Source organism: Rhinolophus ferrumequinum, chromosome 3 (genome assembly GCF_004115265.2).
Source record: "Rhinolophus ferrumequinum isolate MPI-CBG mRhiFer1 chromosome 3, mRhiFer1_v1.p, whole genome shotgun sequence".
Classification (NCBI taxonomy): domain Eukaryota; kingdom Metazoa; phylum Chordata; class Mammalia; order Chiroptera; family Rhinolophidae; genus Rhinolophus; species Rhinolophus ferrumequinum.
Genome location: NC_046286.1, coordinates 76,853,270 through 76,877,157, shown reverse-complemented (window position 1 = coordinate 76,877,157; position 23,888 = coordinate 76,853,270). Strand labels below are relative to the sequence as shown.

At 35.5% G+C, this 23,888-nt stretch overlaps 1 protein-coding gene across 2 annotated transcripts in view; it reads right to left on the bottom strand.

The window, feature by feature from the left end:
• Positions 1-2,173, bottom strand: part of LAMA2 (laminin subunit alpha 2) — a 527,500-nt gene extending 525,327 nt beyond the window's left edge. For both annotated transcript variants that reach the window (XM_033102537.1, XM_033102538.1), the window contains exon 1: positions 1,961-2,173. In XM_033102537.1, coding sequence (XP_032958428.1) covers positions 1,961-2,066 — 106 coding nt within the window. In that variant the 5' untranslated portion in view covers positions 2,067-2,173. The remainder of the gene's footprint in view (positions 1-1,960) is intronic.
• Positions 2,174-23,888: the final 21,715 nt, after the last annotated feature.

Genomic DNA, 23,888 nt, shown 5'->3' with positions numbered 1-23,888 from the left:
TTTAAGGTATTACGAAATATATTTTATATAGTTTTAATATTAGCAGAGTTCAAACATTTATCTTTAAGCCAGTCTCTAAATATATTGCAAATGATCTAGAAAATACACAATAATAGATTTTAGAATGTGGAATATAGCAGTCTATAGTACACTCAGTGTTACAGCTATTTTGCATAGAATTCCTTATTGTATACAGTGTCCAAGTTTTCACTCAGCAGAATGGCAGTATACAAACTTGCCCTTCTTCATTCACATCAACCTGTATCTGGACTATAGAAATCAGAGTTAATTTTATATGAAGTAAGAGAGGGGTGGAGGAGAGGGGCAGAGAGAGAGAAGAGGGGAGAAGAGAAAGGAGGAAGGAAGAAGATAGAAGGGGATCGGGAAGGGGGAGTGGAGAGGTGGGGAGGAGAGAAGAGGGGAGACAGCATAAGAGGGAAAGGGGAGGAGGAACACGCTGGGAAAAATTCTCAGGAACCCACTCGATGCCTACAGTGCATGCTTTGAGCTTCTGCCCCATTCCCAGTGAACAGAAGGACTGGTGCACTTGGACTCTCTTCACCCCCAGTTGCCTAACAGTATTAAAGTATTGTGTATTGTTAAAAACATATCATATAACTGAGCAAGGTCAATATTTAAAAGTAGCATTTTTATAAATCAGTAGCCAGAGATATTATGAAAGTCACTATCTCATAAATTCTATTAATTAAGCCACATTGACCTCATCTTACCTCTCAGAGAAGGAAAAGCAGGAAGAAGAAAAAAATCGTATAGTGACTTAAGATCATTTTTATTCTGGGAATTTTAATCCGGGAGTTATTATTGTAGCAAAGAGCTTAGAGTATTTTTTTTTTTTTACTCCTTTTAAAATAAAATTGTTCTGCTGGAAATGCTAGATTGTAATAGGCAAAAGCTTCAGAGCTATTAGACATAGCTTTACTCCAATTATCTAAAAGAGGGATACGTATATCTCAAAAATTTGGCAGATTCAGCCTCATCAAAACTTTCAAAAGCTGCTAACCTCCAGATTTTGTACTCTTAGGGTAAATTTTTATATATATATATTTGAGCCCAAATCTTAAATATTTAATTTTTTCTACTTTGATACATGTTTTCCAACTTGCAGAAATGTTTGCTGAAATAATGTATTATAAATTGTGTCTTAAAACGCTGCACATGTGCTTCTTTTAAAATTCATGATGATAAAATAACTCTTCAAAGACTCCCCAGAGTTTCATAAATGATAAGCACACAAACATTAAAGCTCTCTGAAGAGCATAATTTGAGTTACATTAAATACAACTGTTTTCCAAAGTCCCCTGAAGTGTGTATCTGGCCATTGTGGTCTTAATTAAAGTACCGATGACACAGAAATCTTGTCTGCATTTAAACAAGAGGAGAAATTTCACTATATAATAGGATACCTGAGATAGGATATGGGTAAAGAAGAGGCTGCAAGCGCCATTGCCATGAAAGAAAAAAAGAAAAACAATCGCATACTTAAGTCCTTTACAAACCCTGTTCAATTAGTTGCAAAGTTCTTTAAAACATATATGTATCAGCTGCCCTCCATAAAGTTTCAAGATGAAGCACAGCTTGGGAAACCTTTCCTTGCAAGGAAGGAATCTGATTTGGAGAAACTTTTCTGTTTTAATTGGCTAAAAGTTTGCCTCTTGGAAATATTTTGGAAATAACTTGCAGGATGTAGAGTGATAGCAATCCTCCCAGAAACCAATGAACAATGAAAAGCACTTTTGGGGAAGGAAGGCAATTCCTCCTACCCCACTCAGGCAGTTGAAAGTGAACTTGGTTCAAACTTAGCCCCTCTCGCCCCACAGCGCACTCCCCAAGGGCAGAACAAGAAAGCCGCCCCTGGCCAGCAACTGTCTGAAGAAGGGACCAGTGAGGAGTCTCGCGCCCCGAAAAAGGATGTAATCTAGAGCCCGTGCCTCCCCTGTACCTCTTTGCTGATGCGCCTGTGGCTGCTGCTGCAGCAGCTGCGCCCGGCCGCCCCCGAGGCTCCCGATGAGCAGCACGACCAGAGAGACCCCGGCGGCTCCTGGCATGGTGGTGGCCCCGAACGGATCCACTTCTCAGGACCCGGAGGAGTCGCTGCCGCCCTGTCCCCTGTCCTGGCTTGCGAGCTGAGTGAGCAACAGCTGCTGGGTAAGAGGAGGAGACAGCCCCCACTGGCTTTGGCTCAGCCGCCTACGTTGGAGGGTGGGGGGAGAAAGAGGACACTCCCCCACCCTCCCCCCTTCCCACGCCCTCGCCCCACGGACGTCCAGGCACAGGCCCTTAAAGGGTCCCTGGTGAAAAAGGCCTTTCCTATAGCGGTCCTTCCCTCTGAGAAGGGATCATTCCTTGCTTGATCTGTTATCTAAACTTCTTTTAAATTAAAGAAAGTAATTGATGTGAAAGTACTTGCTGATCTGTAAAATTCCTGTTCATGGAAAGCATGATTTGTGGGAAATCTGTACAGCTAGAAATTGACCAAAGCTGGGTAGCTCCTGAAAAAGGCCTGGCAAGTCTGTGCGCTGGCACTGTGTATGCAGGTTGGTCCACCTTGGTGACAAGAGCATCCCAAAGGCCTGGAAGAGTGCAAAGTTACTAGAGGGCGTTAGGTGGTCCTGGGGACACTGCAAACCAGGCCATAGAACTTACTGCTCGGTAGAATGATGGCAGGGTAGCAAAGGAAGGACAAAATAAGTCCCCTTGCTTCACTGCAATGTTTATGTCCAATATAAAGGTTAAAATTAAGGTTTTCGATTCAGTCACGAGACATTTGTTTAAAGAGGATAAAAGGCCTTTGCAATTGTTTCCTTTCAAAAATGTCTCTCTTCCAATCCCCGTTTCTTCCCTCTAAGCAACCAAATTTCTATTTCCCCCTAGCCTCCACCCCTAGAAACAGGCCACCAGTGATCTGATTTCGGTCACTATAGATTATTTTAGCTATTCACAAGTTTCATATAAGCAGAATAATAAAGTGATAGTCCTTTACGTCTGGTTGCTTTCACTCCACACAATGTTTTGCAGGTATAGCCAGGTTGTTGTTTTACATCAGTAGTGCATTCTTTTTCATTGCCGAATAGTATTCTATTGTATGGCTATATCACACTTGGTTTATACATTTACCTATTGAAGTACATTTGGATTGTTGCAGTTTTGAACTATTAAGAACAAAGGTACTATGACTATTTGAATACAGTGTTTGCATGGACCTATATTTATATTTCTCAATTCCTAAGAATGATATTGTTCGGTTGTTTGGTGGGCATATTAATTATAAGAAACTGTGAAATTGTTTTTCAATATGGTTATATCATTTTAAATTCCTTCAGTAATATGAGAGCTCCAGAAGCTCCACATCTTTACCAATACCTAATATTTAATTTTAGTAACTCAGTGATTGCATAGTGGTATCTCACTGGTATTGTCATTTGCATTTCTCTAAAGATGCTAAAAATATTTTCATGGGCTTACTGGACATTCCTATTCTTTTGTGAAATATTTTGTTCATTTTTCCTAATTGTTTTATTTGTCATATTATTATTAAGTTCTAAGATAGACAGATATAGATATATAGATATATAGAATAGATATAGATATAGATATTAATATAGAGAATAGATATAGATATAGATATTAATATAGATATCTATATTAATATCTATATCTATATCTATATCTATTCTATATATCTATATATCTATAACTATATATATATATGTATATATACACACTCCCCATAAATAAATAAATATATATTCTGGAAAAAAATCCTTGATGAAATATACTTAATGTAGTACATATTGTTCTCTGTCTGAGACTTAACTTTTCAATTTCTTGACAGCTATTGCAGGAGGTCAAGAGGACTTGACTGCAGGTTGACCGGCAAGCTGGATCCAGGCAATTAGAGACTACTCACCCTCTCCCCTGGCCTTGGATTTATGTTCTGCCTGTCTTCCTCACACTAGAAACTGCTTCAAGGATATACAGCCTTGCGAGAGTTATGCATTGTTGAGACCATCTCGACTGTATGTGTGACTGAACCCAACTAAGGCCCCTATATAAACTTTAAGATTCTGGTAGGGAGGTGTGAAGATCTACTCATCTTGCAGCCACACATGAGAAGCGTCGGATAATAAGTTCTGTTGCTTATCAAATCTGCTACCTACCAATGTGAAGTAGTCTGCCTCTTTGGTCTTATCTTGCCCTCTGTGTATGGGGACCAGTTTGTGAACCAACAAGTGCTTTAGAAGAACAGAAGTGTTTAATTCTTATTAAGTCCAATTTATTAAGATTTTTCACTTATGCTTAATACTTTTTGTGTCCCATTTCACAATTTGTTGCTTACCCCAAAGTTGTGAACACCATCTTCTCAATTTTTCCCTAGAGATTTTATAGTTTTCACTACTACATTTGGTTTATGGGTTATTTCAGTAAATGTTGGTGTTTTGGGGGAAGTTAAAGGCTTAAATAATGGTTTTCTTTTTTTCCATGAAAATACCCCATTTCAGCACTGTTTGTTGAGAAGGACAGCATTTCCTCACCTAATTACCTTGTCCTTTTTTTTCCAGAAGTCAATTGATCGTATGTGAGTCTATCTTTGGACCCTTCTTTTTATTGACATTATATATCTTTATGCAATATCACAGTCTTTATTGCTATAGCTTTATCGTTGCCTCAAAGTTAGATAATTTTGGTTCATAAAACAAAACTTTTTTGACTATTCTACTTTTTTGACTATTCTAAACATTGCCCCAATTTAATAATCTTTCATCATAAAAAACTCTCTACAAAAGAAGGAACCTTCCTCAACTTCTTGACAAGCACCTACTAAAACCTATAGCCATCACCTTAAAGGTCAATGAATGACTGCTTTCCCTTCTGATCAGAAAAACAAGGCAAAAAGGTCTACTCTCACCACTGAAGGTCAACATTTTTACTGGAGGTCATAGCTAGTGTAATATGGCAAGAAAAAAAATGTAAAATACATAGATTTAAAAGGAAGAAATAAAGCTGTTTTCATTTGTAGACGACATAGGATGACTGAAGTGATTTTAATAACTTTGTGGGATCCAGTGTTTATAACCACAATCACTTGTATTACTATTAGCATGAAAAATTAAATTGAAAAATACTAATGTTTACTAAAGCATCCAAAACAATGAAAAATTGAGAGATAAATTTTAGGAAGTATGTTGAAGACACATACATTGAAAACTATGAAGCACTTAGAATATTGAAAATGTAAATAAATGGAGACACGCTATGAACTGAAAGGCTAAATGTTGCCAAAGTGTCAATTCTCCCAGAATGTATCTACAGATTCCACCCAGCTGCAATCAAAGCTACATTATTTTTTTGGTAGAAATTGACAAGCTTATTTTAAAATTTGTATGGAAATGCTACGTTGTTGAGTGTCTAGGCTATGTTTTCCTCCTTTGAAGAATTATAGTTTTTTTGTTTTCTGGATCTGCATGATCCTTTCAGTATTAGTTTCTAATCTTTGTTAGAGTATAACTACAGTAGCCTTTACTCTAGTTGTAGTTTAGCTCTCCTATTAAGGATGACATAATGACTCCTCCAAGGTTGTAACAATAATAATAATAATATCTCCTAACTGTGGCTGGTTAGAAATGACACATCTCCCATTCCTTTTGTTCAACATCAACCCCCCTGTAATTTTTTGCGTGGCTTAACAGAGTTTCAACTTTTGCACAAGAAGTGGGATATTCAGTCAAAAATACAGGAGAACCCCACATATATTCCTAGTGCTTTAGCCCTCATAACTACCCTAGGCTCACATAATTTGTTACTCTTTTCACAGGGCACACAGTTTTGTACTTTCTATTATCCAATATCTTAAAATAGCATTTTTGTATTGTTTCCCCAGTGTTCTAGTAGTTTATATATAAAAAACTAAGTAGCAATTAGTCCCTCATGGCTGGGAGGAAGTCTCAGATTTACATGTTTTAAATAATAATTTTAAAAAAAGACTAGATACAAATATAATGATAACTCATCTTAATGATTTAAGAAATGTAATGAGCTAGAACAATTTTGGGGATCATAGCCTGAGGCTGTTTTATTACTTTTCATTTTAACAATATGGCCTTTAAAATGAATCATAATGTTTAAAAAATGTTTTAACTATATTTTAATAGCTTGTCTCAAGCTATATTTTAAGAAAATATGAGAAGATAAAGAACAGGAAAAATAATTTTTGTTAACACAATTCATTTTTGACAAACCTATAAAAGTATGTGATTATTTAATTTGTTATTGTTATCAATAATGAGGAAGTCATAGCACTATTTATTAATAAACTAGGGACTGATTTACCAAAATATATTTTCTAAGTAATTAATCACAACGTTTTGGATTGGCAGTAAAAATGGAGAAATTTTATACTAGACAGTATCATTAAAGGTCAGAAAATTAAATAATTTATTTATGAGGTAGGACTATCGCCCTCCCCTGAAAAAGAATGTCTTGTCTTTATATAAAAAGCATGGATAATTTTAAAAACTGACTTAAAAACAAAAATGTATAAGTAAAAATAGTATATATCTGAAAGTATATATCTGAAAGGAACAAAGTATAATTCAAGATAACATTATTAAAACTTATTCTAAAAAGAATAAAAACTTAGAAATACTGTTTTATAGTTCACCATAGAAGAAAATGATTAAATCACATCATTAAACTATATGGGGAAAAAATGTAGTAGTTAGAAAACCTTTCAATATGTTATAAGGCCAATATAATATAGAAATCTACTAGAAATAAATTACAAAGCCAATACAAAATTTTAATATCAATTACATATGATTTTTAAGTTGTTTCTTTTTAAAGAGGAAAAGATATTAAAAGGTAATTGACACACAGAAACATATGATCTTTGGAAGAATAAATGGCATGAGAGAAACCAATCCCACAGGCTAATCACAAAATATAATATTTTATGTGGAATTTTTATAATTCTACATAGAAAATAATAGTATTTAACTGTTAAGATTTAAAAATATAGAGAAGATTAATAATTGAAATTAAAAATAAAACAGTAATATAGAAAAAAACAGAATTTAATCTATTGGAAAAAATGAAGTCAACAACATCTATGAAGAAAGGATAAATATAATCTAGACAAACATGGGTTTTTTAAAAACAACTCTATAACTCTATAGGTCATTAGTGTTGTTTTTTTTTAATGAAGATTTTAGGATCAAATATAAATTTTAAGATTTTGATCCAATATTGTATATTCAAGTCTGCTCAAAATCTCACTTAAAGTCCATTAAAAGTAATTCTATTTCTTGTAGGTTGAACAAATTGATGTCTAACTTATACATAAGAAGACACTGGAAGTTTTTAAGCTGAGAAATAACATGATCAGGTCTCTGTTCTCTTTTTTTATAACAATTATATCAATGTGGAGGGTTGATTGGAAAAGACGAGTAAGGAAAGTGGAAGCAAATGAACCCACTAAGAGGGTATTGTGCCATTCATTCATTCAGTCATTCATTCTTATACCAAATCATTATAGAGCACCTGCTATAAGCTAGAAACTAGACACCATGGCTACAAAAAACACAAAATAGACAAAGCCCTGCTGTCATAACACTTACATTCCATCAGAGAAACAAATAACACAGTAATAAAGTTTTAAATGAGTCATTACAAATTGTTGTAACACTTGTGAAGGAAATGAACAAGGTGATATAACAGTAATTGTAAGGTGAAGGCTCTTTGAACAGGGTGTCAGGAAACCCTATCTGAGGAGGTGACATGTAAGCTGATATATGACAGAGCACAGGACTCAAATGAATGCAGAGTCAGTAGGGAGGAGAGAAAATATTTTGGAGATGTTTGAGAGAGTGAACTTACAAGACTTGCTAACCAACCGGATATGGGGATTTAAGGATTATTCTAAAGTTTCAGGTTGGAGCAAATGGTTGTCTGGCAGTATTAATAACTGAGATAGGAAATACAGGAAGACTGCCAGTTGTCAGTTAGACATGTTGAGGCAATTGCCACTGGAGATGTCCAGTTGGTTATTTTTAGTTCTTCTGAAGGCATGCCGCAGTCGTTCCATGAACAGACCACGCAGTCAAGGAAATAGATTTCTCTATGCAGTTGAGGAGTAGGTGTAAAGGGAATAATAAGAAAACATAACTAGCCTAGAAACAAATGTAAGTATACAAAATAATTTGGTATTTGCACCATAAATTAATGAAAAAGGAAAAGAAATATTCAACTATACAGGCTTAGGCAATTGGCTGAACATTTGGAAAAAATAAAATTGAGTTAGATCTTCACTAAACCCCATACATAAAATTACAAATAAATTTAATAATTAAATGTAAAAAAGAAGTACAAATTATTTTAAAAAGTGACAAGTACAGTAATAAAGATATTAACAAAATTACTATAGAAATAAAAAAAATATTTGTGATATATACCAACACAATTAATTAGAAAATGAGAAGTTTTTCATATAATTTTTTAAAAAAATCTATCTGAAAATAAACAGAAGAAGAAATGCATAAGACTGATAAGGAAAATAGTATTTCTAAAAATCCAAAAAACCTAAAAGGGAGACCTAAACAAAGAGAGGGTTTTACCATACTTTTGGATAAGAATATTCAACGTTATAGAGTTTCTCCAAATTATAAATATAATGCAATCCTGTAGGAAAACATGTATCTTTTTTCTTTTTTTGACTTGTTCTTTTGGGAGGCTAGCCATCAGTTGATTTGTGATCGGAGGGGCCTCGTCTCCCAATATGAAGACAAAAAGCTTAGTGAGAAGCTGCTGAGGACAAGACGGTTAAGCATTGCCATTCATGTGTTCCCATCCCAACAGGATTTCTTACCTACAGCTAATGATATAAAGAAGCAAAGACAAGTTCACATTTCTTGTAGTGGCCATGGTGGTAAAACTTGGTAGCAATAATGCCAGCACTCATTCTTTCAGTTCATTTAGCTGATATTTATTGAGGGCCCACTATGTGCCCGGCATTGTTCTTGGTACTGGGGATACAAATGTCAACAAAACAGATAAGGATTTCTGTTTCCCTACAGCATTGAAGTTTTTATTCTGGGAAAAGAGAAAAGATTAAAATAATAGCCATAATGATTAAGTTATATACTAGCTAACAGTAAATGCAATGGCCAAGGAGACACGGGGTTGGGGTTGGGAGTGGGCGCCTGGGGTTAACCTCAGTGAAAACATGACATTTAAAGAGAGACTTGTCTTGTTCCTGTGTCTGTAGAAAACAGACTCTGAAGGAAACGTGTTTTTGCTAACATCTTACTTGGAAGTACAATCCCAGGGAAGCAGGAACAGAGTAAAGCAGGGGATGAAACAGAACAAAATAAGGCAGAGCTGTTATTGAGCTGAATATAGCTTTATGGCAAACTGATTGCTGGGTCATGTAAGACATTTTCAGACAGATCACACAAAGTTACTCTGCCTCTGAAAAGAGAGCTAAGGAAGAAGAATCTATCCACTTACTCATCCTCTTTTTGTCAAAGTTCACCATGTAGGAATTAGCTCCACACACTTCCAAGTTGCACATGTGTCGGTGCTTAGTAAAAGGAAAAGCACAGTTGCCCATATCTTGAAGGTGACACTGTGGAACCTCAAAACGAGCCAAGAGGGAGGTTGTACCCAAACGTTAAAGAGAGATCAGGAGCAGCAGACACAGCAGGGACATCAATCTAAAGCAGAAGAAGCTGCCACAGCAGCAACCTGGCTCCAGGCCTATAGGACACATCAAGCCACTACTCTAGGTAGGAAGCAGAGCATGTGCACACATCTGGGGTGGTGTATAAACTAACGCCAACACACATTTGAAGATGGTGAAAGACAGAGAAAGCAGTAGGCAAAGTGGTAAGAGACAGATTGGGGGTAATAGGGCCAAATCATTTTAGCCAGTTTACAGATACCAGTTTTACTCTGAGTAACAAGGCCAGATATTATTATATCACATGTTTAAAAGATGTCTCTGGTTGTTGTGTTGAATATAGCCTATCAGGAGCAAGTATAGGCACAAGATGAGCAGTTAGCAGGCTACTGCAGAAATCCAGAACTTGTGATGGTGGCTTGAACCAGAGAAGTAGCAGAGGTGAAAAGAAGTGACAGATTCTGGACATATTTTAAGGTGGAACCCACAGGATTTCCTTGCTTTATACTTTTCACAAAATTAAATTTCCAGTGGATTAAGAAGCTGTTAAAACTGTCAAAAATAAAATTATAAGAGCATTAGTAAGAAATATAGTTGGAGATAGGGAAGCCTTCTTAACATTCCAAAATTCAAAAGCCATAAACTGTATTTAGTGTCAATACTAAATACTAAAATAAATAAAATGAACAGATAAGCAACAGGTTGAAAACATGTATGTGTAACATGTATGAGAAGAGTTTTTTACCTGAAATACATAAAACACTCTTAGAAAATCAACAAGGAAAATGTGAACGATTCAACAGAAAATTGGGCAAAGAATATGTCAAGGACATTCACAAAAGGGTAAATGTGAATAGCAATATACATACACAATGCAGTCAACCTTGTAAGTTAGTAGGAAAACACAATTAAAACAACAATGAAATGCCAGTTTTCCTGCTTTAAGTTGGCAAAAAAGTAAGAAGGAGAACAACCAGAGAAGACATTAACCCTTCAGCAATGGGGAAATAGATCAATTTAATAGTGTATATTTTGATTTATAAATATGCATGAATTAGTGGAGAAAGGATGGCACCATAACTATTGACTATCAGTTGAGAGAAAAAATGAAATTAGGTTATGACTGCATACCTTACATAAAAATAAATACCATAGAGACTCAAATTTTAACAATACAAAAGCATTTCAAAAGTGTAAATGCAAATATAAGAGAATATGTTAATATAAGGGTTTGGAAGTTCTTCCTAAACAAGTCACAAAGCTCAGAACCACAAGAGGAAAATTAGCACAATTGAGCACATGAAAATGTAAACTTTTTATGCAGAAAGAAACCACATGAGAGTTAAATTATAGGCAAAAGTCTAATAGGATTTTTTTTTCAAAATTCGTATTGAGCACATGGTTTATTTATATTGTTTTTTAAAAGTTTCTGTGAACCACTAACAAGAAAGCAAACAATGCAAAAGTAAGCAAAAAAAAAATCAAAGACCTGAAACAATACATTGCATAGAAGAAAGCACAGGTACTAAACTTATGGACCTTAGGTTCGGAGAGGATTTTATGAATTTGATCTCAAAGGCAAGGGAAGTTAAAGCAAAAATAAACGAATGGGACTATATCAAACTAAAAAGCTTCAGCACAGCAAAAGAAACCATGAACAAAACAAAGAGGCAACCAACCAAACGGGAGAAGATATTTGCAAGCAAACTCTCCAATAAGGGGCTAATATTCAAAATATATAAAGAACACATACAACTCAACAACAACAACAACAAAATCCAATTTGAAATTGTGCAGAGGACTTGAATAGACTCTTCTCACAGAAGAAATACAAATGGCCAACAAATACATGAAAATGTGCTCAACTTTACTAGCTATTAGGGAAATGAAAATCAAAACCACAATAAGATACAACTTCACACCTTTTATTATAGAACCTGTTATAATAGCCATATTATCAAAAAGACAAGTAAATAACAAGTATTGGAGAAATTGTGGAGAAAAAGGAACCTTCATACACCACTGGTAGAAATGTAAATTGGTACAGCCAGTATGGAAAACAGTATAGCAGTTCCTAAAAAAATTAAGACTAGAATTACCATATGACCAAGCAAACCCTCTTCTGGGTATCTACCCAAAAAATCTGAAAACATTTATCCGTAAAGATATACATACCCCTGTGTTCATTGGAGTGTTATACATGGTGGCCAAGACATGTAAACAACCAAAGTGTCCTTCGATAGATGATGATTGGGTAAAGAAGATGTGGTACATATATACAATGGAATATTATCAAGCCATAAGAAAAGACGAAACTGCCATTTGCGACATGGATGGATCTTGAGAGTATCATGCTAAGTGAATAAGTCAGACATGAAAAGTTCAGAACTGTATGATTTCATTCATATGTGCCATATAAACCTGAAAGCAACAAATGAACAAGACAAGCAAAGAAAAAATCATAGACACAAACAACAGTTTAGTGGTTACCAAAGGGTAAGGGGGCAGGGGAAATGGTAGAATAGGGTAAAGGGATTCAAATACATGGTGATGGAAGGAGAACTGCCTTTGGGTGGTGAACACACAATGCAATATATAGATGATATATTATAGAATTGTACTCTTGAAACATATATAATTTTATTAACCAACATCACCCCAATAAATTTAATAAGTTTTAAGTAAGCAAAGATTATCAACAAATAACACATAAGAACAAAGACTCAAATTTTTTTTAAAAAAGGTATAAAAATTTTTATCTAACTAGTTACCTCAGAAATCTAAATGAAAACAATAACTAAAGCTCTGTTTCCACTCTGATCGGTGAAATAAGTTGATCAAAAGAATGTAAAGGTTAATCGTATCAAGTGAAAAATATAAGAATACAGATATTCTCATACTCTGTGGTGGTCGTGAATTATTATCATGCTTTTTGGGAATAATTTGACAGAATCCACGCATTAAAACTGTGCATCACCTTTGACCCAGTTATTCCACTTACAGAAACATGTTTCATAAACACAGTCTGTTTTACCTTAGCTCACGATTCTCTAATGTGTGTTACTCATACTTGATTCGTAAATAAGGGAGTTGCTACCAATATCACAGAAGTTGTATACATTTATACATTATCTTCTCCAGGCAAATGAAGCAGGGAAAGCATGAGAAGAAATACAACCTTAAGCAGAAAAGGAAAAGCCCACAGCTGGGATGATATAGTAGTATCAGGATTCCATTCAAACTTTATTTTAGCAAAAATTAAACTCAGCGTCTGCACCCAGGCTGCTCCCATAATGGCTCACCCTCAGCCGAATGTCACCCTCATTTCACTGCAGGTTGCACTGCTCCTATGCCCAGCTTCATGGCATTCACCCAGTTCACAGCCCCTCTTCATTTACTACTCTTACCAGCATTTCCTTTAGTGATTTTGACATTTTTAGTCTCCACAGTGACAGCCTGTAGATAGGCAGAGTTCTTGCCTGTGGAGTCCACATGATCTCCCCAAACGACAATTTGTATTTCTTGGTACTCTAGTTTCAAAGGTGCATAGGTATTGATTAAGTGGTCTGCCACACTTTATTTTTTTATGTCCTGTTATCTTAATTGCACTGCTTCTGAAGTACGTAAGGGTTTTTAGGAGCTCATACATATAATTAGGAAGAAATCCTGTACTTGCATAAGCAGGCAAAGAGCTATGGATACGGGATGATCAAGGCAGGAGTGTTTGCAATGGTAAATAATTAGAAACCTAAAGTCTATCCACCAGGGAACATAGACAATTTATCCATTATAATTAGATTCTATAGAGATAAATATCCATTAGGGGATATGAGATAAATTATGATCTGTCTTTTCCATAGAATTCTATACCATTATCAAAAGGAGATGGATCCCAGAAATGGAAATTTTATCAAGATATATTAAGTTTAAAAAGGTACTTGCTTTGTCAAATGTAAATCAGATAATAAACATGAGTATCTTCTTAAATTTTCAAATAAAAAGTTACTAAGCAATATGTATTTTTACGTTCAAAATAGGGATATGAAACTATATCCACCGTACCAAATCGTTCCTGATGGTTACATATAGGGATGCAAGTATTATTAATGGAGAAATTTTTGTGGTTTAGTAAACATGTTTATACAATTTAAGGTTTTTGAAAAAAACAATATGCATATATTCACGAATTATTTCTGTAGTGATTTTTGAAATAACTTATTTTAATACTTTAAATTCAAACACTAAAAATCTACAAGAAAAATTTCAGCTCTCAGAATAGAGGATGACAGAAACGGAAAAAATATAAAAAAGGATGACTACTAGCCTTTATTAGTAAATTCAAATGTTTATTATCTCAAAAATCATAAAATGAAAATATAAAAGCAAATTTGAAGAATATGTGCAATAGATATAACAAATGCAAGTCAGTATCTTCATTAACCTGGGAGCACAATTAAAATACAGACGCCCAGCCTCACCTCCCAAAATTCCAATTCAATCTGATGAGGAAAAACAGGAAAGTGGGCTAGAATAAGAAAGCATTGAAGAGTGGTTAATCTGCAGCAATAAGCAAGGTGTGTGTGTGGGGGGGGGGGTAAATTATAGGAGGAATAGATAGCTATAGATGGTCATGGTTTCAAGAAGAGCGATTTTTTTCTTGCCTGAGTTCAAAATCATTTAAAGATAGACAAAGAAGTCAGGTAGAGGAGACACCGAAAATCAGTATACAGCAGGTCCTCGAATTACATCATTTCATTATATCATTGATGAGATACCATAGGAACTTAACTCTATCAATGAGCCAATGGTAAAATTGCTTTGTTATACCTCCTTTTCAAGAACCTATCCACGACGTTAAATGAGGACTTACTGTCCATGATAGTACTGTTGGAGAATGTAGCATAATCGTGTCAATTCCCAACCCCAGAGTTAGACACTTAACCATTCACAGTCAACACTGAGGACCTACAAGCACCAGCACACCTACAGAGCCCAGCCAAATAAAACTTATAGGGTGGAGAACCCAGCAGGCAGGCAAATACCAATAGAAACCATGCCCTCCCTCATTCCTTCTTCCCAATTTATCAACCAGATAATTAATTCCTCCTCCCCTGGAGAAGAGAGTGAGGAGACTGAGATACGCAGGAGTGTTAATCCATGTCCCTCACCTGGGAACAAGAAGGCAAGCAAAAGGAGGAGGGTCCACCCCTTCTTCTAGAGAATAGAAGAGAAAGTGAATATTTAAATGTTTCATTAGGGAAAGTCTACACCAGAAGAGATTAAAAAAATGCTCAAAGAAAATTTAACTTACAGTTATTAATATAAATTATAAAGCATACTGTAAAACAGCCTCTAGTACTTTAAAGGAAATTTGTTCCTTTCAGATTTCTTAATATAACTTCTGCAGCAGATAAACTTTAAAGCCCTTATATGAAACATAAAATGCATCATTAACCTTGACTTAGAGTTTTAAGAATATAGAATGTTCCTTAAATCAGTACTCTTCTGAAGGAAAAAAACAGGGTTGAAATTTATATCATTAAGTGTCACCTAATGTTCTTCAGAATCCAAATATCCCGCCAACCTATTTTGCCTTACATCATATCATAATTTAATAGATCAAAATGTTTCCCTGATCTGCATGAAGACAAAAATTATAAAAGGGAATATATATAAAGAATAACAAAGTGCTTGTAGAGTCATTATAACTAGTGTAGTGCTACAGAAATTTTCAGCTGAAAGAACACTTACATCTAAAGAGGCATTGAGAAAGAAAATGATTTGACAGACTCTCTTAATTTTTAGTTAGTGAGAAAAATGCTGTTTCAAAATTCAAGCACCCTGTTCTTGTCAGGACACATATTCTCAAACACTCTAACTGGAGGAATTTGGAGGACAGCTAGAAATGATACTCAGGATGAAAGGTCAATTTTAACTTTTTTACTTCTTTGATCTTTTCTCCCTGTTCTCACACTAAAGAAATGACCAACTTAACATAACTAAACATCCTGTCTGCTTGCACATTTCAGATGTAGGCCTGCAGAGATTCGACGAGCCTTTTTCATTGCATTTGCGGTGAGTGCTGCAAAAGATACTCACTGACCCCACCAGTGGGTGAATGCACCGCCCCGTGGGACTCGCTCTGGCCAGTGAAACAAGAAACGTCGTGGTCGCTATTCCATGTGCTTCACCACGCTTTCCCTTCACCCCCCCAGTCCTCTGTCATGAGGACTAGTGATGTACCAAATAAACCAGTACTATGGACCTGGGTCTTAGAGTGACAATTAGTGTAAGTGAGATATCAACAGTGATGTAATAAAACCGTGAGAGTTTGAAGTTGCTGCTGACTGCATCAGAGCCTACCTGTCCCTGCACGTACCAAGAATCACCCAAGAGAAAAAAAAGATAAAAAAGGTTTCGGTCTACTTTCCTCTTCCAGATTAAAAGTAAATAAAAATCACTCGTTTTAAAAATCATTCCTAAGTGTTTCAGTTGACTGATTAAAACAGAAAATGATCATACAGTCTAGCAATCTATAGACTTAATCCCTTACCATCCTTGTTTCTGTAAAAACTGGTAATTGCTTACTAAATATAGAGGCTTCATTTTAGTCTCTCCTTTTAAATACCATTATCTGATATCTGATCTGGAGCTCCATGAATGACCATTTATTAAAAGAAAACAAAGTAATAATACTGGCTTTTTCCCATTAGGAGAAAAATGCATTATTCTCTAATTCCTGAATCAAATAAGTTTCTTTTTTTTTTACTATGAAAAAGCATACTTTAAATTAATATAAGAATGAATAATGATGATGCTTTTAGAAAACCATGTAATTTGCAAATGGAAAACACTAATCTTAACACTTTCTTAAGCAAAGAAGGTTATGGCCTACTAAAGAGAGCTCCATGCTTTCAATTAAAATAACACTATTGAAAACAGTCTCTACCACCTTTGTTTGAATTGTACTTCTGTTGCAAGAGAAAAGCTGCCAAACGTGTCTGGAATTGATTAATAGGAAGAATAATTGCCTCCTACTAATTTTAATCTTTTGTACAATTTTGCCTCTCATGGGATGAACATGAGGACTGTGTGGTTTATCATCAAATCTGAATCTAACCATTCCCTTGCCAGCAGCCAATGAAGTGCAAACACAAATTAAACTCGATTGTGGATTATATTGCTTGGCTGTTTGAAAATTTGTATTACTGAAAAGCATGCAGGCAAAGAGAAGCAGATGGGAAATACTGAGCAAAATTTTCTTTCTGGATATTGCCCATCTGTTTTCCTATTTGCGTTTTGACTTTATTCTAGATGTCGTAGTTTTCCTTCTTTTCTTTTTGTGGTTTTATACATTAGTCCCTCAAATTTTCAGTGATAAAACAAGTAATATAGAATTGATGATTTCAACATAACCAGTAATAATAATTACACATTTATATTGTGTGCTTAGTAGATTCCAATCACTCTCCTAAAGCTTTTAAATCTTATAATTTTTTTCATAACCAGTAAGTATATATATTCATTATCTCCATTATACAAATGAAGAATTGAAGAATAAGGAGTCCAAGGCAGTTATTCAGTTCATATTGCTAGGAAATTGTAGAATAAGGATTCGTAGCTGTTGCAAAATATCATGGGAGAAAAAGCCATGGAAGAAAAAACAAATTTCTTTTTGCTGTAAAATTTAAGGTATTTACTTATTATTAACTTTCAATTGTTTCACTTATAATTAAACTTAAAGTACATTTTATTTCTCTCAAACTCATCGAAAAGGTCAATGCAAACAAAATATCTCCTGTAATTTTAAAAATTGGTAGGATTTTATAATTGGTGAGCTTTTAAGCACCAAGTCGTTGAAATTTCAGATTTAGAATGGACATTAAACATCATCTTACCAGGTGCTTTTCAAAAGTCTTTGAACAATGAAACCCTTTCTTCAAATAAAACCTGAGATGAACATTGAATCTCTAGAACCAGTGAAGTGCTCAGAGTGCAGCTCCTGAATATAACTGGGTGTGGTGGGTGTGGGGAGAGGGGTGGTGGTGGGAGGATAGACACTGAAGCCCTGCCCATTCAAACAGCTCTTTATCCTTCCACTTTGTTCCTAGCAGCAGTCTCCAGTACTCTTTTTCGGACCCCTAGGGTGGCAAAGTTTCCTGAATACAACTAATCTAAGTCCGGTGACAATATCTGCTTAATGAGAAAATGTTTATTTTCCAGGCCTCAGTTTAACAAAAACTCAATTTACAGATAATCCTAAAATGTAACCATCGACCTTTACCCACTCTCTCCATCCTCAGAAGCTGACCTGTATCACCAAATGAATCTCCAGAAAAACCTTAAAGTTTTTCAAGGGGTCTGTGTGTTTAAAAATGGAGGAAAGAAGGAGCTCTATGAAGTAGAACAGCTTTGGTGAACCACCCCTGGGAGCATACGTCTAGGCAGTGCCAGGCTGCCAACACGATGTTTCATCAATCCAAATTTAAAGGCTTCCCACATTTACGTGCAAACACAATGGTATAAATATTAGTGTAAATTAATTAGAAAGAGGTAGATGATTTTGGAATGTGGATCCCTTTAGTTTGTGTAGTGAAGTCAGGTCCATATTGCCCTCCAATAGCTAGGTTAGCAAATTAATTTTAGGCAAGGAAGTAGGAGTGCAAAAAAGATCAATAAGTAGGATGGGAAAGTTTGTTTTGTTTTTAAATCCTAAAGAAAGAGGTCTCTTCTTTTATCTCCTACTGCATTTCATAGCTGTCTTTTCATAGGACCTAAAATCCACATTGTGCTATCATACTGTCCCTCCTCTGTAGTCCAATAGGACTAAATTGGCCTTGGTGGTCTGGCTTAGTAGCCAACCTAATTAAAAATATAATGTTTTACTTTATGAAGAATCCAAAGCCCAGATAACCAATTTATAAATGAACTGTTAGAAATAAATCTGTTCCTATATCGAGGTTTTCTTTGCCCACACATGTGTACATACACTTACCCATAGTGACTGATTCATCAGGCTCTCGAATCTAAAGAATAGTTCAGGACACTGCTCTAATTCTTGTCATATTCATTTACAGTCATGCCCCTCATCTACATTAATTCTCTCACACACACTCTGTCACAATATAGCTTGAGGAGGTCTGGAACATCGGGACATTCCCCTTTATAGCCATGACATCATGCTAAAGGGGCCACATAAGCCATAAGAGACAACTACATTGGAAGCTTTGATAAGACAAATGGGTTCCAGAAAGAGAAAAATAAACCATGAAAATTCAGAGGTTTATTATATCAGTTAAACGTGCAGGGTCAGTGTTGTGGGACACGCCGGTAGATCCCTTTGAAAGTACATTGTATCTTATACCCCCCAAACATTAAGAAGGAAAGACAGTGCACAGTGAGCTCATTGGGGTTCTTTCAAGTCTTTAATAATGTTTTTGATTTTCCCTGGAGGGAGAGTATTGCTTTCAAGTTATTATCTTGCTAGAAAAGGACAGTGCTCCCTTCCATTTGGCCCTCCCTACCATAGAAACCTATATTCTATGGCTCAGACTGGTAAATAGGAGGTGTTGCTAGTTAGTAAATATATGTAAGCCAATCACACATTCAAGATCTGGTAAAATAAATATGGGATGATGTAGCCAACCTTATTGGCTGACAACATAACATTCGTCCCCCACTTCATCCTTGCTAACAGTCTCACTTTGATTCAGGGGAGCAGTGTGCCTAGATGAATGCATCATGTCAAACCTTCCTTGTTTCTTCTATGCTTTCTTATTATCCCAGTGGACAGAAAACCCTAGCAATGATACCTTAGTAGAATGTGTCAGATGGATGTTATTTCTTGGAAAAGTGATTGCTTTATAAAAGAGGAAATAGAAAGCAGATTTAGTCTTATTTTCTTACTTTGACCCTTCCTTGAATATGAATGTTGAGGCACGAATTGCAGTGACCATCATTTAACATGAGGGAATGGCAAAGAGAAACAGCCGTAGCCTCTGACACTGCAGAGCTTTTGAATTCATTGACAGCTGCTTACATCCATACCTCTTGGTATAGCTGCAACATGAGTGCTTGCTTTTTTAAACCATACTAGCTGGATTTTCCATTACTTGCAGGTATGTATAATCCTAATGAATACAGACAGATTTATCCAGGCCTAATGGAGGTTTACGTGGGTCAGAATTCCATTTATTGCCTAACTTCCCTAAGTCTTAACTTTTCCCAGTGGCTCATCAGCATAACTATTCCCCTAAAACAGTGTTTGTTGAGGCTGCTATCTAATTATTTTTGATTCATGAGGGCATTCTCTTTCCCAGTGCACAGTTGTCCTGATTAAAAGTTCCCTATGTATTTGTGCTATTAGTGAAAAGTCTTCCTTCCTGTGCTCCTAACCTCCCTTAATTCAGGGGCTGAGGATCTGGAAAGAGATTCACATCGTATGAGTTCATGGTAGGTCTCCGTTCTCCAGACCCAGAGTTTTGGGTATATACACAGGGCCTTAGAGGAGTGTACATCTTTTCCAGTGCTAGAAATTCTATGGTCAATTAGCCACTGCAAAACAGCACCAAAACACCTCTTTGTATGACCATACAATTTCCAACATAGTCCCAAGGCCTTTCTGTGGTAACCAGCCCTCTTTTTCTTCTGCAAATGAAACACTCTCATTGGCTTCTGTAGATTTATAGGAGCAGAGTATGTGACAAATTAAGGAGGGAAATCAGTGCTTCATATATACTGAATCCACTCCAAAATCTCTAACTTCTTCAATATTGGATTTTTTTTTTCTCCTACATCAACTTAAGGAATTTCTGGCAACTGACTTAATGTAAAGTTTCTCACTACTGAGTCTAACGCAGAATAAAAGTAAAAAATTCTGACAACTTCCACCAGCTCAAGCAGCACATGGGCTCCAGAATTGCTGGGATAGTCAACCCAAATCAGTAAATTCAAGCTGATTCAAAACTTTGTTCTCTGCAACTTGGCCTAGATTGGGGGCAGCAAGCTTCTGTAAAGGTCCAGATAGCAAATGTTTTTGGCTTTGCAGGTGAGACAGTGTCTGTCACCACAATTAAACTCTGCGATTGTAATGATAAAGCAGCCATAAACAATATGTAATCAAATGAATAGAGTTCTGTTCCAATCCAATTTTGTTTATAAACACAGTTGAGCAGATTTTGTCTATAGGCTACCCCTGATCTAGAATTTCAAAAAACAATCCTACATATGTTCATCAGATTTTTACTCATATAAATTTGCTAGTTCTTGCAACTCTTGTGTGTGTGTGTGTGTGTGTGTGTGTGTTTATGTGTACATATATATGCATGTAACTATGCCAGGTTTGACTTTGTAATTGTGCCCCTAAAGCACGCTGAAATCTAACTTCTTATTGGGTTAGATATGAGGAAACTACTAGACTAGGGAATGGGTAAAATTGGCTTCCTCCTGCAAGTAACTCTTGTAGGTGAACCATGAGAAAGGGACAACTTCATCAAAAAGAATGAATGGCAGCTTTCAGGAGGCAAATGAGGCTCAGAAAACAGGAGATTTGGGTTCCTCTGAATTTTCTGTAGATCTCAATTTCAATTATCCTGGGTGTTTTTTTCCAACAAATGCTCCGATTTTCATCTAAGAATGTCAGTGAAGCAATGAATTCACCCATATAATTAAGCATGCACAGACTCAAACTTAAGTTTTCAGCAACTTAGCTCTGTGCAGCAAAAGATGATAGTCTTCTCTTTTTTAACATGAACATAGACATTCTCTTATTTACAGTCTGTTCCTTAAGCCAAGAATTGGAATTTGAGCAAACCATTCTCTTTTTTAAGATGTCCATGAATTTAGAAAAAGAAAAAAAAATCTCTCTAAAAAAATACAAAAAAATCTCTCATACTCATTGAATTGCCCTTCATACTCCATTCTAACAGTCACTGGTCCTCCACAGACTTGCTTTGAGTTATTTTACAGTAGATGTCCTCAGGGGATAATTTAATTAGTGGCTCAGTATCACATGCCATTGGCCACCAAAGTTCTACTCTTTAATATTTGCTAGACTTTCCTGCCTTTAGGCAAGTTAACAAATCCCAGACTTCTCCACATGTGTGTATTCATGTACTCTCTCCCCACCCCCATTTTTCCTTTCAGGACTCCTGCTATTGCTGCTCCTGGAAGGTGATTGTTGCTGCTCTAGTTGTGTCTGTATTTCACCAATCAGATTCACTTCCGCATTTTTTTTTCTTTACATCATTGTCTCATAATTCTAAGTACAGGCTGCAAGCACGTGGTTTTCAAGTCTAAGTACAAGGGAAGCTGGACATGCAAGCATCCTTAATACTTGCCATTTAAGCTTCTATATAACAAAATCAACTTTTCCTCTTCCCCAAATTTTTACGTGGGGAATTCCCCATGTATAAGAAAATGATCTGTATAATTAACAGCTTAAAAAACAAGTGGAAAGCCAAATAGTCAATATTAATTGTTAACATTTATTAAGTTTTCATCATTGCCAGGCACTGGCAAGCTTTCTATTTTTTAATTAATTTAGTCCTTCCATGACTTCATTTTTTTTCCCCAATTTTTAAACAGAAAACTAAAATACAGTGAAGTTAAATAACTTCTCTGAGGTCATAACTAATAAGTGAAAGGAAAAATAAATTCTATTTCACATCTGTCAGATGCCAAATCCACCCTCTTACCTATTATTGACATTGTTTATAATTACATAATTAATTTCTCACAAGCTCCAAAATGTACAGCAATTTTGACATATGATATTGCTTATCTTTGGAGAAAACTGATAAAGTGCAAAGGAAATGTCATATAAAAGAAGAAGAATGTAAGATTGTGATTGAATTTAAAACCTGACTCATTAAATTAAGACTTTTGCCATAGGCCCAAAATTTCTTAGGATTGTGAAACTGGGTCAGAAGACTCTACTTATAAAATTCCACTTTACTTTAGAATATATTGTAAACCTCTGAGCAGACCTCAGCAGACTTTTTTTCTGTTTTGGGAAAATGACTCAATATCCTTCTTTCTGGATAACATCAGGAAAGACAATAAAGAAAATGATATTGTTAGCGGTACTTTTCTCTTTACTGGACAACAAAAGAGCAAATAATAGATTCTGACATTAATAGCAGATATATTATGGAGAGATGCCTACTTTCAAGGCTTAAATATTATAATTTATTTCACATAATTTTTTCTTTGTTTATGAGTATTTCCATATTTTAGTTTAATGGTATTGTTTATATGTTTTTTGAGGTTGCTTGGCCAAAAAATTTAGAATTAAAAGACCAATATAAGTTACTAATTTGTATTATTTGTCAGACGTAATGGTCTCAATTCTGCTCAGTATGGGACATGAAACATCATAAATGCTCTGTAATTGTTTATTGATTGAAGAAATGTCAGTACTTTGACTCATCACTGATTATCTATCTACACTATTATTATCAGGTTTCCCAAGTCTCTTTTCTACTCCACTCAAGCCTGTGTTTTCTTGCCCCTTTATCTCAGCAGCTGATTTCTTCTTGTAATTTATTGACAAGAGGAAGAGCATCTAACATGCTTCTTTTCCATTTAATCTCCTTCTCCTTCTCCTCTTCCTCTTCCTCCTCCTCTTTCTCTCTCTTATTTTACTCTATCTTTATCCCTTTCTTTCATTTTCTCTATCTCACTTTCCTCCCCTCTTCCTTCTTAATTCCTTTCTTTATGTCTTTGCCAGTAGAGCACCATCAGAAAAATAAATAAATAAATAAATAGTCATCAATTGGAAGCCAAAGCCCTGAGTTTGGGTTTCAGGGACAAGATTGCAGTCTCTGAAGGGGAAGCTTCAGGTAACAGAAGGGTCAAATACTCCCTAATTCTAGAGGAGCCAGTGGACTAAAAACGGTGATTAAGGGACTTTAAGGACACAAAAGATAATCTCTGTGCATCGCAGTAGGCAACATTTTTTTGAAAGCCCATCATGGGCTAAGCTCAGCCCAAAATCATGGAAATACAAAGATAAATGAGATATGGTGCTTTGCTGTAGCATCTCACGGTCCAGAGAAGGTTGCAGAACAGATAAAAATGAATAAATGTTCTATAACAAAATATTCTAAGAAATATAGACAGAACATGTATAAAATATGATGAAAAAAACGTATGAAGGAGTGTATTACTTTGAACTTCCCAAAGAGTAGACCCT